Below are 17835 nucleotides of genomic sequence, written 5' to 3'. Positions count from 1 at the left end.
TAGGAGGCATAAAGATCTGACCGTAGCCCATCATAAGTAGTGGGTTTGCAGCAGCGAGCTGGCCCTCCTGCTGGGCTCTACCTTTGTGCCTTTCAGAGCTGCTGGTGGGGATTTTGTGTGGCTTTTAACCTTCTTCGAACGCTAAACAGACTCCTCTGAGCCACAGACTTTCTCCTTTCCCACCAACTCAGTGATTTTTTTTTTTCTTTTTAATTTTTAAAAAAAATATTTGAGCGCAGTTTACCTTATCTAATTTAAGTCAGCACCTTCATAGACAAAAACACGCAGGTCAATGATCCTTTTCTTGTTTTGCTCACCACCTTGCTGTGCCGTCCACTCATTAATGGCATAAAGAAGCTCCTGAGGTTTGTCTTGCTTCCCGTTGGTGCTCTTTAATAATAGATTCTTGTCATTTGTTCACATTTGGTCCTTTTACATGTTTCAAATATTTTAAAGGACAATGTCTCTGTCTGAGTCAGAAGCATGCCCCCAAAAGAAAGACTCATACAACACTTAGGATTAGGTTGGTGTTTCAGTTGTGATTGACACACATCAGGAATTTCAACATAGGCCTCCTACGCTTAGTCTGTTAGTCATGTAAGCAGAACACTGTCTTTGCCTCTGGCACACATGGAAGTTGTCACTAGTGGCACACCCATATCTGTTATCATAAAGGTATTCTATCCCCCAAACTCTACATGTTGCCAAGTTACATTCGGTGTCCAAAACCTGAGAAGTAACAGTTAAAAAGTCTATTTTTGTTTATGATGGATTTTTGTGTTTGTTTTCTGGGGTTTTTGTGTGTTATTAATAAGTGTTGCATCTTAAACAAAGTTATGTTTCCTTCATGGTTTTTAAAAGTGCATTAAAATAGCTTACAGAGTGAAAGAACCGTAAGCTCTAAATGCTGTAATTAACATTTGATCAAGTACTTATGAGGGACAGTGCCAGGCGTTGTGCGATACAGTCCTTAGCTGGTCTGCTGGAGATTTACTGTTTCTAGTTATCATTTTGTAGTGAAGCATTTATCCTTATGGTCTGTGTTTTTAATGTCACGGCTTTGCGTGGTGGAGATTGTGTATCTGTGATATTCATGTTTTTTTTAGTTAAATGTATTTGTTCCTCGTTGCCATCAACAGTGTCACTGATCCAGGTTTTTGCTCTCGCGTTGCTAGTTTTTCCAAATGTTTTTTTTCTTTGGCACGTCCACAGAAAAGTTCAAGTTTGGTTTTGAAGTTTGTGTTTAATCTCTAAGGCACACTTACAACCCCTTAGTTACTAGTCGAAGTCTTTTGACTTACCTGAAAGTTAAGCGTTGAGAAAGCCAAGACACGTGTGTGGCTGCACTAATGACTCAGTGTGCAGATTACTGCAGACAGAGTGGTTTTTGTCAGGTCTCTTCAAGTGAATTAAAATAACGTTGTTGCGCACGCTGTGTGTTATGACTAATTGCAGCATGTCTAGAGCAGGTTGTGTCTTGCGGCCCTTGGCTATAACACTCTATCTGAACACTACCTACTTGTTCCCCTACTGACTTTTCCTGCTACCCCACATTTTCTGCCTTTTAAATTAAAGCCTGCTCTTCAGTTCAGCCCCCCCGTATCTCCCTCTCCTTTATTCAAATCATCCTCCCCCTACTCTCTTTGTGGTTGTACTCGAAAGTTCCTGTGCAGAAGCTTTATAAGGGGGCTAAAATAGAGGAGTGAACATGAAGGCGTGGGGGTGGGAGTCAGGGTGAGTTTGTGGGGAGGGAGCTGAGGGGGGGCACAGATTCCTCACCATAGCAACCGACAAACGTTTACAAAGCATTGAGGAATTTCCTCATATCAGCTGGATTATTGGAGCCCTCAGAGATCAGCTCTTGCTTGAAACAAACACTGGATATCATCAGGACCCTGGCAGGGGCTCGAACCCCACTGCTATTTTCATCTTTTCCCCCCATCATTTTTCTCTTTTGGGGCTTTTTTTTACCCCCCCCCCCCCCCCCCCCCCCTCCCATTCTTCTCTTGTCCCTGCCTTGTTGCTCCCGCTCTTGCTCTGTCCTTTTTTTTTTTTTTTTTTTTTTTTTTTAAAGAGAGCCTTTGTGTCACTCCATTTTTAGCTCCCCTTTGCTATGCTGTGCACATTGTCACCCAGTCGAAAGCAGAGTAGTGGCAATGGGTTTGGTCCCCACGAAGCACTTCAGTCCTGTTGGTAACTTCAACTCCTCTACTGTAATTTTTCCTCCTGGGTCTCCTCTGTCAGCAGGACGAAGTGTGTCAGTAATACTGTTGGCCTATTGATCTTGTCTTTGATTAAAACTAAAGGTGGGCAGCCTCTAGGGTTCTGAGTGCTGTAGTGACTCAGCTTGATTTGGTAAAGCTAGAAACCCCCCCCCCCCCCGGGTGGCTCCACAAGAGTAGGGATGGGATGTAAGAGTGTTTATTTACTAAGGTGCTCACATTATATTCTTTCAAAGTTCTTTTTTTAAATTTTACCTGGAAGGGTATTTCTTCAGTCTGGTAGAAAATGACTTCTGGTGATGTCTTTTCTGATTCTCCTTAATGCTTCCCAGCATGCAGAACTCCGAGGGAGGGTCAGAAACCACGACCAGCGTGGCAGCGCTGCGGACGTCATCATCAGCCCAGGCTCCGGTGGTACAGCCTGTCCCAGCCTCTCAGCAGGTAGGATAATATATCTACCCTGCTGCTACTGTGATGATAGGACAAAGTCTGTCATGACTTAACTGTTCCGTGCCATCTCTTTCCAAATGTTAAGTATAAGGGAGAAGTTATTTTGGAAACCAGGCCAAGCCAGGAGCTAACGTTACATGGAATGCCAATGGAAATATAGCATAGAAGATCCCTTTTATAACTTCTGATTGGGTGTGCAGCGCAGAGAGCTGCAGCAGGCAGACCTGTCTGCTCGCGCACACGGTTACACTGCCCATGAAAAATCACACACTCGGACAAATAACTTGCTCTAACTGGTGCACAGAAAGGAGGAGTTTAGTGCTCTAAATGCTATTTTAACTTAAGTGCTTTAAGCTCATTTCATCAGGAATTGTATGACAAAAATCTGATGAGGACTGGCACGGTTTGTCTCTTGACTGAGACTACAGCGACGTCCTGCTTTGCCCACGTATTATTTCTAAAAGCCCACCCTAACACAGCAGGTTAAACCCTGCCCTGTCCAGCAGCACCGGCAATAAATAAGAATGTATTTTTAAATTGTGGTTCCAATTTGTAACTTGTCAGCAAATAAAGCCGCTACCGTCCACTCTGCCAACAGATGCCTCTCGTATCAATTTACATTATTAGCTTCTGCCATGAGTTCTCTCTGTCTTGCCAGACCAGTACATCAAATTTGCTAATGTTTCGAGGCTGCAGATAAATGAGAATTATCAGCGCAAGCGCAAATGACAGTCGAAATTTCTGTCGTGTTGTTTTTATGTCTGTCTATTGCTATCGTTGCTACTTTATATTCAAAACCTGTATTAAAAAGAGATGTAAACCTGACATTTATAGATGAAGATGTTTGTTATTGTGTTGACTGTTGCATGTTTAGAATAATGCGTTTGTATGAATTTTAAATGCCCATCTATGTAATTCAGTTATGTCTCGTATTCACACAGAGAGTGCTGGTTCAAGCCACAGGCTCAGCTCAGAAGGGAGGACAAGTACAGCAGCTTTCAGTACCCAGGGCTCAACAGGTCCCTCAGCAGGTACACAGTACTGTACTTACTTGTACTGTGCTCTGACATTATGTACACTGCTTGACTTGACGGCTGAAGACCTGTGGAGTCTTACAATAAAGTAGGAAGAAGATTACATTTTAAATGACTCGCACATCCAGAATACCAGACTGGTAACGCGACCGTGTCCCCTGTTTGACCACGGCTTAGTTTTGTCGTTTACAAATACTAGTTATTCGTCAGGTCCTGTTCAGGTGACAGTTTATGTTTATAATAATGAAATTTAGTCCGAAGAGCTTCAGCTTTGGTCTTCAGTTAACAAACTAGGAAGTACACAACCAAATTGGTAACAGATCCACCTTTGTGTATTTAAACGCTCTCTAGCATGGCAGCCCGTTTTTTTGTTTTTAAGCACATTTCTCCTCTTGCTGTGCTCCTCATGGGTGTGTGAAAGTTTCTTTCTCTGGCTGAGCCTGGTCCACTGGCTGTATACATGAATAACATGTGTATACCTATAAAATGTCTCTTGGCGGCTTTTAAAATGAAAATGTTATTTTAAACTGTTATTTGTCCCGCTGGATAAAAGAACAAGTTTTGAATGTGTGTGTGTGGTGATGACAGTGTTTTTCTTGGCTTTTCTGTTGCCTATGTATGCTTACATTGTGCTTACGTGTAGCTCTGGATCCTAGACTATAATGTGATTTGTCCATTGGTCATCTGATCGCAAATAGGACTCTTCATCTTTATCATTCAGTGCATCATTCATTAGCACTCAAAACCTCAGGGTCACTTAGAAATGTTCTCATTCTTGGAAGAAAAGTTTCTTAATTTACGTGACTTTAAAATTAGAAGCATTGTAAATGGGATGTAATCAGTAATTAGTTTTTTGTTTTAAACTATGTCTGTCTAATTTTCTGCAGCTGTGTCTCCTGTGTTCCACTGTACAGAGTGAGCTCTAATGCAAAAACCTTATTAATCTTTAGATTAGAATTTCAAATTTGTTTGAGTTGAGATGAAAATCTTTGTGCTGGCTTTCGAGAAAGTGAAGTAGGAGGCTGTAGTGGACATCTGGCCAAGAAGACAAGTATCAGAGTCTCTAGTTAAAGAAATGGGCAAACTGCAGGTCCTCGATTGACAGCTTCATTAAACGAAACCCACAAAACAGCCTTCTCACTGTCAACAGAGGGAAGGCGACATTTAGAGCAGAGTCAGAGAGGAAAAGCAATATATGAAAGGACAAGATTAAGATGGGCATAAGAACATGCCGGACAGAAAATTGGAAAAATGCTTGATGTGCTTGGCCCAAAGATTTTCTACATCTGTGAGATGTAGAATAAACGAAAAGATGATGGAGCGCGGCTTACCATCTGTCAAGAGTGGTGGAGTGCTTTGGTAGAGGTAAAGTGGGAGATTTGCACAAGATAAACAAAGACTTGAAGGAGGAACGCTATCATTCCATTTTGCAACATCGTGGCTCACTCTGTGCGAAACCACATGTGCGATATGTCTTCATTGGTTCGAGCTGAAATCCGCTCGTACTGTTTCACCGAATGCAAAGTGTATGTTTTAATCTACTCTGTCTGTATGCCTGCAACAGCTGTCAGCGGCACGGTGCTTTTTGTGAATATGTCTTGAATGCCTTGAGGGAATTTCCACAAATTTGGCACAAGTCTTTACTCCACGAAGAACTGATTTGATTTTAGCAGTCAGGTATCAATGTCACTGTGATTTAATTTTCTTCCATTCTTGCAAAAGCGATAGGATCACCTTTAGTTTCTGGCACAGACGTTCACTTAAACTCAAGGATGGAACTGATTAAAAATTGGTAGTCAAAGGTCATTTAATGCTCTTCAGTTCATGCAGTTTACTATGTGTGTGGACAGACATGGATGTAAGTTGTGTTGATGCATTCTCCCATGGGTTTGTGGGAGACTGCATCAATGAGAGAATTATGCCGTTATCTTATTTTTTCCTGTTGCCCACTTGATTGCAGCTGGTTCTGATAAATAAATAAGAAATCTTCTCAGGCCTGTTTCCACTGATCGCTGCTTTCATTGTACTGTGATCTCCATGTAGGTGCAGCAGGTGCAGCATGTCTACCCGTCACAGGTCCAGTATGTTGGAGACAGTGGAGATGCGGTTTATACCAATGGAACAATGTGAGTCGTGCTGCATTTTTTTTCAAATGGGGAATAAAATTTTTTTTTTTTTAAAAATGCAGACAAAGATTTATTGTGAAACTGAAACACATTTACTACAATGACTCTGTCAGTGAAAGAACCCGGAGGACTGCTTTCTAAATCACACAGACACAGCGCTGCACGTATTTGGCTCCATCTCAAACGTGGAGTCATCTTGGATTATGGGGGGGGCTGGATAAAAGGAATAAGACAAATAATTCAATTCGATTTTATTTATATAGCGCCAAATCACAACATAAGTCATCTCAAGGCGCTTCATAGATACAGAGAAAAAAACCCAACAATCATATGACCCCCTATGAGCAGCACTTTGGCGACAGTGGGAAGGAAAAACTCCCTTTTAACAGGAAGAAACCTCCAGCAGAACCAGGCTCAGGGAGGGGCGGGGCCATCTGCTGCGACCGGTTGGGGTGAGAGAAGGAAGACAGGATAAAGACATGCTGTGGAAGAGAGACAGAGGTTAATAACAGATATGATTCAATGCAGAGAGGTCTATTAATACATAGTGAGTGAGAAAGGTGACTGGAAAGGAAAAACTCAATGCATCATGGGAATCCCCCGGCAGCCTACGTCTATTGCAGCATAACTAAGGGAGGATTCAGGGTCACCTGGTCCAGCCCTAACTATATGCTTTAGCAAAAAGGAAAGTTTGAAGCCTAATCTTGAAAGTAGAGATAGTGTCTGTCTCCTGAATCCAAACTGGAAGCTGGTTCCACAGAAGAGGGGCCTGAAAAATACAAATAATTGTCCAGACTACTTTATAACAAATATCTCTCAGATCAAAGTGCCATTAAAGGTAACTGATGCCTAAACGACTTTTATCCCACACTTTGATATTTAATGACTCTAGCAAAGCGAAATATTTGCACGACCTCTGTAATTTTTGCCGATGTCAACACAATTATGTAGTATATTAACAATACTGTTGTTGTTGTTGTTGTTGTTGTTTCCCCGTGCGTTTGCATAAAGATTCCTCTTTGCAGGCAGAGCTGAAAATCAAATGTTCTTTAATTTCTGTGGCCTCTCTGCAGCCGAACAGCCTACTCCTACAACCCCGAGGCACAGTTGTACGGGCAAAGCAGTGGCGGGCCCTACTTTGACTCTCAGGCCGGTGGAGGTCATGTTACCACGGTGGTCTCCTCTGCCAGCGGCGGCGTGCCCACTCATGGCATGGTAGGCATCACCATGGACGTGGGCAGCAGCCACATCATCTCCAGCGGCAGCACCTACCTGATCCACGGCGGAAATATGGAGGGAAGCCGCAACCACATATCGCACTCGTCGCGTTCCTCCTCGGCTATGGTGAGCAACAGCCATCCCGCTGTGCTGTTATTCTGGTGCACGTTTACCAACTCGAACAGGATTAATAACAAAGCAAAAATGAATACTTAATGACTGAAAGAGTCTGGGGGGGGGGTCTAAATAATAGTTTTGGTAGGTTTCATCACTACCTGAGATAGACTGTGTCCTAACTCACCACCCAGTTTCCCAGGAACCTGCAGCCTGAGTCGGGGCCTCCTAGCTCTGTAGTAACGCACAGAGTGGTGCAGGCCAGTGAGCCCGCAGAACCGGGACATTGGCTTAAATAATTCAGCACTGCCTTGTTTCAGAGGTTTTCACAGGCACTTGAGCGCCCTACGAAACAAAGCAACCCTTGGGGCTCATTACCATTTGGCCAAGAGCCCTCGGGAGCCTTCTTAAGGCTTGGACCGCTGCCCGTTTCTTTTTCCTTTTATTCTGTCTCCAGTTTGGCTGCACTACCAAGTCTTTTTTGACTTGATTTTTCTTCTACAGCTCAACAGAATGTCCCTGGTTTTGTCGTTCACTTTGCCCGCCAGTTGGACTCCATTATTTTTCGTTGTCTAGTGAGAGACTAATATGTCAGCGTATTTTTCTACACTGACGGTTTTGCTTAAGTCGTAGTCACAGCTTACTCTGTCTGCCATTTAGCTCTTCAAATATTTTTCAGCTACATCGTTTGATAAACTGCGGGGTGGTAGGCATTGTTGACCTGTTGCTGAAAACCTTAAGCTGACCTGCGACCCCTGTTTGTGGTTCCTATTTGCATACATTAGAGTGTCTGACTGCAAACCTTCACTGAGCAGCTTAACCCTATGAGTCCCTTGATTTGCATGCTTTTGTCAGCCAGTAATAGATTTGGCTACAACACTGACTGATTTTAATAGAAATGCAGAGATCTGGCTGCTCGCTAACAGTCTTATTACCTTTATCTTTTTGTGTGTGTGTTTGTTTTTTTTTCTTCATATACCCCTGCTTATTTCTGTTCCCTTTTTCTGTCTCTCAATCTCTTCTTGCCTCCTCCCCCTTCTGTGTCCACTTCTTTCTTTTTTTCTCTTTTTTGCATGCTTCTTCTTTCTTTAGCTTGAAATGGCGATTGAAAACCTCCAAAAGTCTGAAGGAATTGCAAGTCACAAAAGCAGCCTGCTCAACAGCCATGTAAGTCAACCAGGAACTTTCTTTGAAAAGGACGTGAGGGGGAAAAAAAGGAAAGAAAGCCGTGGCTGAATCTGTGGGCTGTGTGCTCTTCGTGTGCTGAGATGAACGCACTGCTACTTAATCTGCTTCTGCACTGTCTCAATGACACGCACACTTAATGTTCTTTATCTGGACTTGCATTTGCTATCACTCTTTCCTCAGTTATGTATCTTGTACATGTGCATTAATGCTCTGCGTCTGCATGTACTTAAGTCGACTGATGTTTCCAAATATTTCTGTTATTTTCACTTCTAAGTACAGCGAGACACACACTCAGATTTTATTACAGTGCAGCTTTCGTCCTGCCCGTCAGGTGTAATAAGGCTTAAGAATGAGATTCACATAATATCTCTGGGTAGGTTTTTATCTGCATGAGGACATTTGTGGTGTAGATTCCTTCACTCTTAACATAATTTTTTTTTTTTTTGCTATATTGTTTGCATAAATTTACTTTGATGTATTTTATTGGATTGCATATTGCAAATCATAATTTTGCTGATTATTTCTTCAGTTTCAGCCATTCTCCTTAGTTACTGTTCGTCATGCTGTAGTCGCTTATGTTCTCTGAAGAATACAGTTAGACGGGGGGGGGGGGGGGGGCTGCAGTGGTGTCTCTGGTATTTATATCACTAAACTAAAACAGGCTACCGTGTGCGTGTTGTCTGTTTTGTGACGTGTCTTCACCAGGTGACTATAGCGCTAATTTTTATTTTTATTTTTTGTGACTTGTCTTCTGTGTATTTTTAGCTGCAATGGCTTCTGGACAACTACGAGACAGCGGAGGGAGTTAGCCTGCCCCGGTCCTCCCTCTATAACCACTACTTGCGGCACTGTCAGGAGCAGAAACTGGACCCAGTTAACGCAGCCTCCTTCGGCAAACTCATCCGTTCAGTCTTTATGGGCCTGAGGACCCGCCGCCTCGGCACCAGGTAGGAAGAGGTTGTTGCAGATGCTGATGACGGTAATCACATGACCATTATAGATTTGATGATGCTTAATGCTTATAGGCACTGGTAACCTGCTGATGGACCGGGCTAATGATAGTGATTACACTGATGGCAAGGCTTCTCATGACTGGTTTCTGGCTTTTCTCACTCTATCCACCAGAGGCAACTCTAAGTATCATTACTACGGCATCCGGGTGAAGCCAGACTCGCCGCTCAACCGACTGCAGGAGGACACCCAGTACATGGCCATGAGGCAGCAGCCAGTCCACCAGAAACAGAGGTCAGGTTTTTCTCCCTGTCTGCCTGCTGTAGCGTCCTTTCTTTACATCTCTGTGGCTCTGTGATGACTTTTACTAGTTTCTGAATAAACCTTCACTGACATCAGTCCTGTGACAGTTGGCTATGTTAATTTCCCTTTTGCTTAACCAAAAACAAGAACAGCGCTGCTGCTAGTGTGTGCATAATGCACCGTGTGTCCTGGAAACCCATGAGCCTCTTTTAGTGAAACTCACTCAGGAATAAACTCTTTAATGCCGCACATAATAGATCACTGCACGTCTTGGTTATCTGACACACCCACTGAACTTAGAAAACATATTTCAAAAACAAAAATGTCGTTGCCGCTGTTATCAAGTGGTGGAAGGAACACTTCGAGGACCTCCTAAATGCTGCTGTCGTGTCTTGTGTAGAGGAAGCAGAGACTGGGGACGACGCACTGAGGCAGCTAAACAACTACAGGGCCACTGGGGTGGATGAGGGTCGCCCTGAGTTCCTGAAGGCTTTGGATGTTGTCGGGGTGTCTTGGTTGACACGCCTCTATAATGTTGTGTGAAGATCAGGATTGGCAGACCGGGGTGGTGGTTCCCATCTTTAACAAGGGGATAGGAGGGTGGTCTTCAGCATTAGGGGGATCACACTCCTCAGCCTTCCTGGGAAAGTCTATGCCAGGATGCTGGAAAGAAGAGTCCGTCCAGTAGCTGAACACCGACTACAGAAGGAACAATGTAGTTTTTGTCCTGGTCGCAGAACGCTGGACTAACTATTTTTACACTTGAGGGTGCGTGGGAGTTTAGTCTACATGTGCTTTGTGGACTTGGAGAATGCATTCGACCGTGTCCCTCGGAGTGTCCTGTGGGAGGTGCTTCGGGAGCATGGGTTGCCAGGCCTGTTGCTATGAGCCATTCGATCCTTATAAAACTGTTGCCAGAGCTTGGTCCGTATAGCCGGGAATACGTCGGACTCGTTTCCGGTGGGTGTTGGACTCTGCCTGGCCTGCCCTTTGTCACAGGCTGCAGGGTTGTGAAGGCTGTACCGGTCCGTCGTGGTGAAGAGAGAGCTGAGTGTAAAAGCGAAGCTCTCGATTTACGTCCCTACCCTCACCTGTGGTCACGAGCTGTGGGTAGTGACCAAAAGAACGAGATTGTGGATACAAGCGGCAGAAATGGGCTTTCTGTGAAGGGTGACTGGCCTCTCACTTACAGATAGGGTGACAAGTTTGGCCACCTGGGAGGAGCTCACACTAGTGCTGCTACTCCTCCACATTGAAAGGAGCCAGGTTGGCTCCAGGGATGGCTCATGGGTGCCTCCTGCGCGAAGTGTTCCGGGAGGAGGCCCCAGGGCAGACCCTGGAGAGATTATATCTCTCATCTGGCCTGGGAACGCCTTGGTGTTCCCCTTGACAAGCTGGTGGAGATGGCCAAGTAGAGGAAGGTCGGGGCTTCTCTGCATAGGCTGCTGCCCCCACAACCTGGCGCTGGATAAATGGGAGAGAATGGATGGATAGTTGCCGCTTAAATCAGCAATAAACCCGCATAAATCAGTCTCGGTTTTGTACCGAATGCGATGTGTGCGTGTGCTCCTCAGTGTCCGATTCTTTCATTGTGCTTCCCCAGACCTTCAAAAATCACTAATGTACACGTTCCACCCTCTTGTGTCTACACAGGTTCAAGCCTCTGCAGAAGGTGGACAGCATGTCTGACAGTCTGTGTGGGAGCTCGCAGCACTGCAGCAGCACTCCAGAGCAGTCTGTGGCTGCTCAGAGCCAACACCACCAGCAGTACATAGGTAAGCACAGGCGCTCCCACTGAAACTGCTTAAGGTGGTTTAACTCTTATCTTCTCTTTCCAGATACAGTCTTTAATGCTAGCACTAGCTATTTTTATTTCACTAGCTGGGTCCACGTCCTCATTTTAGTTTTGACAGCGTTTTAGTAGGTAAAGGTGATGCTTGGACATGAATTGAGCTGCGGTTTGGGGACTGGTGACAGTCTAGCAGATCCCCATGCACTAAATAGAAATTAAGTTAAAGAATTGAGAACAAGGAGGGAGGGAGGGTCACGTAAACGAGAATGAACAGCTTGCAGAACTGAGGGAACCTATATAGATGACAACCGGAAAGAGCGTGTTTGGAGGCGTGTTCCCGCTCCTGAAATTCCGATACATAATCTCCAATAACAATACGTCATAGCTTCGTCTTGGCTTTATTAGAACATAGATTTTAAACTTGGGTGATAAATGTCAGACACTGTGACGCAGACCATATGAGCTGCACGTATCCATAAAGCAGTTGATGTCATATGTGTCATTACTCCTTGTTGCTGTGTGAGTGAAATGAGTGACGCCTGTCTACATTTATGCAGATATGTCTCACAGCCTGCCTCCGTTTCCAACTCCTGACTTGGGCACCCAGCCTCTGCCTGAGCGCATCAACATGAATGATATTAAGAAGTTGCAGACGCTCTACAGAGACCACTGCGAGGTGGGTCACAGTGAAGCCGTATTCTTTTCTGGATTTGTCTTACACGTGAACCTTTGTTCTTCAGTTTTGTAGCATCCCATTCCCAGTTACAGTACACTCTGCCCTCGCCTCGCCGCTTCAATTTCTCACATAGTTAAATGTTAAACAAACAATGAAAACCTTGTTATATATAAATACTGTACTGTAACTGAAATGGAAAAAAAACATGACTTTTCATCTATTACTTCTTTATCAGTAGGAAAAACTGTAAAACTCGTGGAAATATAGTTAAAAGTGCAAAATTTGTCCTCCTTCACTTTTATCATAGCTGTCCAGCGGGCCAATTTTGGCCCCCGGGCTTTATGTTTGACACCTCTCCACCAGAGTGTTCTGCACTTTACTTTCAGTGGATTAAGTGCCATGTTTGTGACACCTTCAGAGATCTGTGAATATACATAACAGACAGCGATGATGAATTTTTAATAAGCAGATGCATTTTGACAGTGAAAAAAGGTGTGTGTGTGTGTGTGTGTGTGTGTGTGTGTGTGTGTGTGGGGGGGGGGGTCTTTCATCTGCAGAAACAATTAATGCGTCCTGTGTAGTTTTGGTTTTAATCGTGTTATTTTGGTCTTTTGCACATCAAACACATGAACAACACATTTGAGTGGAGCCTATTACTGCACTGTTATAAATTCCAGCTTTGATATTTATTACCTGCTAAACAGGATGAAGCTGAAACAATGGAAGCCTGCAGTTTAATTAGTGGCATTATAAGCTGTAATGACTCATTCTTACGTCACAAACTCTTACGCATCAGTCAGCAGTTGAGTGTGAGATATCATATCAGCGAGCAGTGAGTTTCCTGCTGTTCGTTTTGAGTCGATCCCACAAACCTCCTGCCTTCATAAATAGCGATCACCTCGTCAGACTGACACCCATGTCAGCCCTCTGCTCCGAGGTCAGGCGTCGCCCGGCTGCGGTGACCTGGTGTTGCTTTCGAGAATAAGAATCAATTCGACACCACTGACATTTAAATATCATTTAACTGATGTGCAGAGAAAGAGGAGGAAGACAGAGAGGTGCGACGGGAACCTTACGGGGTGAAATTTAGCGTCGCCCTCAGCAACCTGTATCGAACCACATTGCAGAAGAGCAGAAATAATTCTGGACATTAAAGCGTGGGTCTTTACAGACAGGCGAGCGGCTGTGATTAAAAGCAGCAAAGCTTTGGCTTTATCGTATTATCCCTGCCCTCCCCTTGTCCAGCCTCACCACGCTCCCTTTGTTCCAGCCGTCTTTTCATCTCCGTGCAGCTTTCAAGACATGCCAATTAACCTTTCAGTGCACTGGGTGGACATCTTGGTGTCTTTGTGGTGGCCTCCCCTTGGGCCTTTGTGCAGCCTTGTCGGCGGACAGGCACACGGGCTCCTGGCTTTGGCAGCCGGCACATTTCTGTCAGTCTCGCTGCCTCTGCGTCTTTAATGTTCAAGCACTCGACATTTTATCCTGTTTTGTTATTTAAAAAAAAAAAAAAAAGTGTGTGTGTGTGTGTGTGAGAACACTGACCTATTAACACATTAGCCAAGGGTTTTACTGATATCATTTAATGTTACAACACAAATAATGATTATTTTAGCTAAAAATAATATTTTACTCTAAAGTGTAAAGAGTCTCTTTTCAAGTGGGCTGTAAAGTATCCAGTGTGGGGCATGTATTTATTAATGTCATGGTAACAGCCAAATATCCAGGCGTCAGCCAAGCCTTTGGATGAACGTTTGAGAATAAATGATTAGTTTTCAGTAAACCTTGCAGGGTAATAAATCACAGGATCTTTTTGTGCGAGTGCACAGAAACAAGCAGTTAAGATTCAGGAAGCTCCACCGGAGGCCTGCTTGTCTGTCTGAGCTCTGCACATGAACACGTTGTTTTTTTTGTTTTTTTTCTCCTACACTTTAAATGTTTTTTATATTTGTGTGTGTGTGTGTGTGTGTGTGGGGGGGGGGGGGCACATAAAACTGGACGCGAAAAGCTCCTGTTTAAGAGGGGATGGGAAATTCTCCTTTTTGTTTTGGAGTTCTGTGTTTGACCTGTTGCTGGGGGCAACTGTAAACACGGTTGCCATGGCGATGGCTGGAGAGGAAGCAAAAACATATCATGTGATTTGAGCCTACGCTGCTGTGTAACAAGATCCAGCAGCAAGTGCGTGTCCTGCCAGATAGAGAAAGCAGAGAATTTCACAGTGCAAATCAAACTTTTCAGTTCAGCAGAGGCTCGGCGTGGACAGTTTCAGATTGTCAGGTTGACCTTTTGCTTCAGGTGGAGTCCAGACTCTCACCTCCTCTGACCTGATGAACGGCCCCAAAAAATCTGCGCAGCGCTGGATTCGAGGGGGCGGGGGGTTATGTGCTGACTCTAGTTATAGAAGCGGCAAATCATTTTAGGTTTGAACCCTGCCACTGCTTCCTTTGTGCTCGAGTGTTCACTTGTATGCAGCATGCTCTCCTTTCAAAGGGGTTTCTGAACAGGAAAAAGGAAGTCACATGGGTTAGCGCAGGTCACTAAAAGTAGGCAGATGGAAGCATAAATCTATGTGAAATAAAATGCAAAAAGCATAAAACGACCCGTCCAGATGAAGCCTGAGCGTGGCCTTTAAGATTCTGCTGGTGATTAATGTGCAGGGAGCTGTGTTTGAGCTGGCTCATTGTCTAACCAGGAGGACCTGCAGTGAGAGAGAGGCAGCCCGCCTGGCTGTAGAAACTTTGTTGTGTGTCTGGTTGCCATGGTTCAGCTCTGTGTGTTTTGTCCCCTTCTTCCTCCCTCTCTTTTTCCCTCCTCTGTTCCCTCCCCCTCAATTCCCTCCCCTGCTTCCCCTCCTGCAGGCTACTTTGGATGTGGTGATGAACCTCCAGTTCCACTACATTGAGAAACTCTGGCAGACGTTTTGGTATTCAACACCGCCACCTAGTGATGGAAGCACAACCCTTCCCAGCAGGTCAGAAAGAAAAAGGGGGAAAAAGGCTTCAGTGTTTGACGCCAGGGCATTAAATGACCCTGTGATGTCATGTCTGTGATTACTGCTTTTTCACTCGAATTACGAGCAACAGTTTTGTTTGTGAGGCGGACGTTATTTTTAAAAGTGTGTGTGTGTGTGTGTGTGCGCGTGTGTGTGTGTGTGTGTGTGTGTGTGTGTGTGTGTGTGTAGTGATGATGAACCGGAAGGTGTGATTCCCACAGAGAAGCTGGTGGCTCTGTGTAAATATGAGCCTGTCAGGCTGTGGATGAGGAGCTGCGATCACATCCTCTACCAGGCCCTGGTGGAGATCCTGATCCCCGACGTGCTGCGACCTGTTCCCAGTCAGTACTGCTGAGGATTTCATTCAAATGATTAAAAAAAAAAAAAATTAAACAAGTAAAGCAATATATTGAGAGTTAAGACTGATGAGTGACAACAGGATGAATTTAGGACCAGGGGCTCGCTGTGTTGACGTACATGCTGACACATTAGAGGCATTTCTTTGTTTTCAGCGTACGGCGTTTACACTCTCGCTGAAAGGCTTTCTGCAGAGTGGGGACAGTAATGATAATCCAGGCTGCTCTCTTTCTTCAGGCACTCTCACTCAGGCCATCCGTAACTTTGCCAAGAGTCTGGAGGGCTGGCTGACTAATGCCATGACCAGCTTTCCACAAGAGATCATCCGCACTAAGGTATCAGCAGAAGTCTTTTTCAGATTGTCTGCATGCATGCACATGATTTATGTGAGCTATAAAACCCAGCAACTCTCCAAGTAGGCTTTTAAAATCATATTTCCACAAATGTTCAGCTGTGAACTTTTCAAACTCTCGTGTGATCAGTGTTTCATTCAACACTACAGTGATCTGTTTTTTATGAATGCACCTGCCCACTACCTACAGAGGTTGGATACAGTCTACTATTGTGCTTTGTGTTATTACTGGCTGTGAAAGTCATGTACATCACTGTTCTTTATACGCTGCTGCTAAATGTCCATCTGTGTATCACTGCATGGTGATATGACCTTAAAAGTTTACCCAAAAATTCTTTTCTGAAGATTTCTTCAGTGAATTATCAGAAAACTGTGGAATCTTGTTTATCCATCCATCCACTTATTGGACACTGGGTTGTGGGGGCAGCAGCCCTCCCTCTCCTCCACCTTATCTGGGGGTAACACAGAGGCTTTCCATATAATCTCTCCCGTGTTTTCTGGGTCTACCCCGAGGCCCGAGGTATCACGTGGCGGAAACAGCTGCCCGAGCTGCCCATTAAGCATCCTCGTCAGATGCCCAAACCACCTCAGCTGTCTCCGTGTGATGTAGGTGACCAAGATGACGAACGCAGCTACAGCCAGATTGGCGTCTCAGAATAGGCTGTGTGATTAATTCTAAGTCGAATATATTTTGCCTGAAACAAAACACAAACAAACAAAAAGGAAAAAATGGCAAAGATGAGAAAAATTGAAGAAGATTTGGAGGAAATTAAGCTGTCGCTTAACAGACGTCGAAAGAATAGTTAAGCAACGAGGAATGTTAACGACTTTAATGCACCAAATCAAAGCATTAAAAAGCTTGATTAAGGAAAAGGATAAAACAATCCAGCTCTTAGGAAGGAGAGTGGAGGAACAGCATGCACGACTGGAGGACGTGATTATTACCGGTTTGGAAACCAAACACAGGAGCTATGCAAGAGTTACTGAGACTCAAACATTAGAGCGTCAGGTAGTGGAGTTTTTGCGAGTAAAAAAACTTCCCCTGCATAGCAACAACATCGCGGCGTGTTACACCCTCCCCAGAAAGAATGCCAGGACACCTCGAGCAATCGTAGTAAAATTTGTGAATCGAAAACACAAAATTGAACTACTGAGGCAGTCCGGACAACTGAAAGGGAGTGGAGTATATGTGAATGAACATCTCACAAAAAAGAACACCGATATTGCCAGACAAGCCCGTATCATGCGTAAAGAAAAGAAAATCCAAGCAACATGGACGAGAAATTGCAAAGTGATGATAAAGCTCAACGGAACACCAGAAGAAGCCAAGGTTGTAATGATCAGGGATCTTCATGATCAGGACAACTACGGGGGATGATTGCACTGCTGCGGTCGGACGGCAGAAGGTCTGTGATGTGTTTGCTAACAACTAGCCGAACTTATTCAATGAAAGACGCTATTTCCGACTGTCGGAGGGGGAAAATGGCAAAGTATGAGACAGTAGACTGGAAGAGTATTAGTGTGAAGCTGCAGGTGGATATGGAACTGGGATGGGAACTGGGCAGAGACGAGATATCGATCTGAGCCGCAGTTATTTATGGATCAGAAAGAACTGTATAGGTATGAGTGGTTTCTCAAAATATGTGGTGAAATACTTGTATGGATGTTAATGAGTATTTCATAAGGATAACAGACATTTAAAGAATACTCAATCACAATGACTGAAGATTCAATACATTTTCATTAATTCATTTCACCTGTTGAAGCCTCTATAAAAGTTTTGTTCTGATCAATGATTTTTTGAATAATCTGAAAGGCAAGTTTAAAGAGACAGCACTGTCAGAAACATGGATGGATGAGGAAAGGCGTTGGGACTTTCACATTGATGGGTATGAATTATATTAAATAGATCTAATAAGAAGGCAGGAGGTCCGGCACTTTTTGTTGATAGTGATTTGAAATGTAAACGGGTTGAGTATATGTCTGTGGCTATTGCTGATTTAATGGAGTGTGTGACAGTAGAAATAGAAATGGAAAGAAAGAGGAATCTAATTGTTACT

At 44.2% G+C, this 17835-nt stretch overlaps 1 protein-coding gene across 6 annotated transcripts in view; it reads left to right on the top strand.

Annotated features, from left to right (window-relative positions):
• The window catches only part of rfx2 (regulatory factor X, 2 (influences HLA class II expression)), a 30776-nt gene that overhangs the window by 7184 nt on the left and 5757 nt on the right, over nt 1-17835 (top strand). The window contains exons 1-13 of one of the 6 annotated variants that reach the window (XM_085386999.1): nt 2093-2193; nt 2555-2663; nt 3614-3703; nt 5750-5832; nt 6906-7176; nt 8257-8331; nt 9118-9299; nt 9478-9597; nt 11260-11381; nt 11956-12074; nt 14933-15045; nt 15256-15407; nt 15661-15758. In XM_085386999.1, the coding sequence (XP_085243125.1) occupies nt 2114-2193; nt 2555-2663; nt 3614-3703; nt 5750-5832; nt 6906-7176; nt 8257-8331; nt 9118-9299; nt 9478-9597; nt 11260-11381; nt 11956-12074; nt 14933-15045; nt 15256-15407; nt 15661-15758 (1614 nt within the window). In that variant the 5' untranslated portion in view covers nt 2093-2113. Of the gene's footprint in view, nt 1-2092; nt 2194-2238; nt 2258-2554; nt 2664-3613; nt 3704-5749; nt 5833-6905; nt 7177-8256; nt 8332-9117; nt 9300-9477; nt 9598-11259; nt 11382-11955; nt 12075-14932; nt 15046-15255; nt 15408-15660; nt 15759-17835 lie in introns of those variants that run through there. The other 5 variants (XM_085387002.1, XM_085387004.1, XM_085387001.1 and 2 more) reach the window with 5 other exon arrangements.

This window comes from Rhamphochromis longiceps, linkage group LG17 (assembly GCF_057381845.1).
Source record: "Rhamphochromis longiceps isolate RC_006_pf linkage group LG17, R_longiceps_female_GT1.1, whole genome shotgun sequence".
Classification (NCBI taxonomy): Eukaryota; Metazoa; Chordata; class Actinopteri; order Cichliformes; family Cichlidae; genus Rhamphochromis; species Rhamphochromis longiceps.
This window is presented reverse-complemented; position numbering and strand designations above follow the sequence as displayed.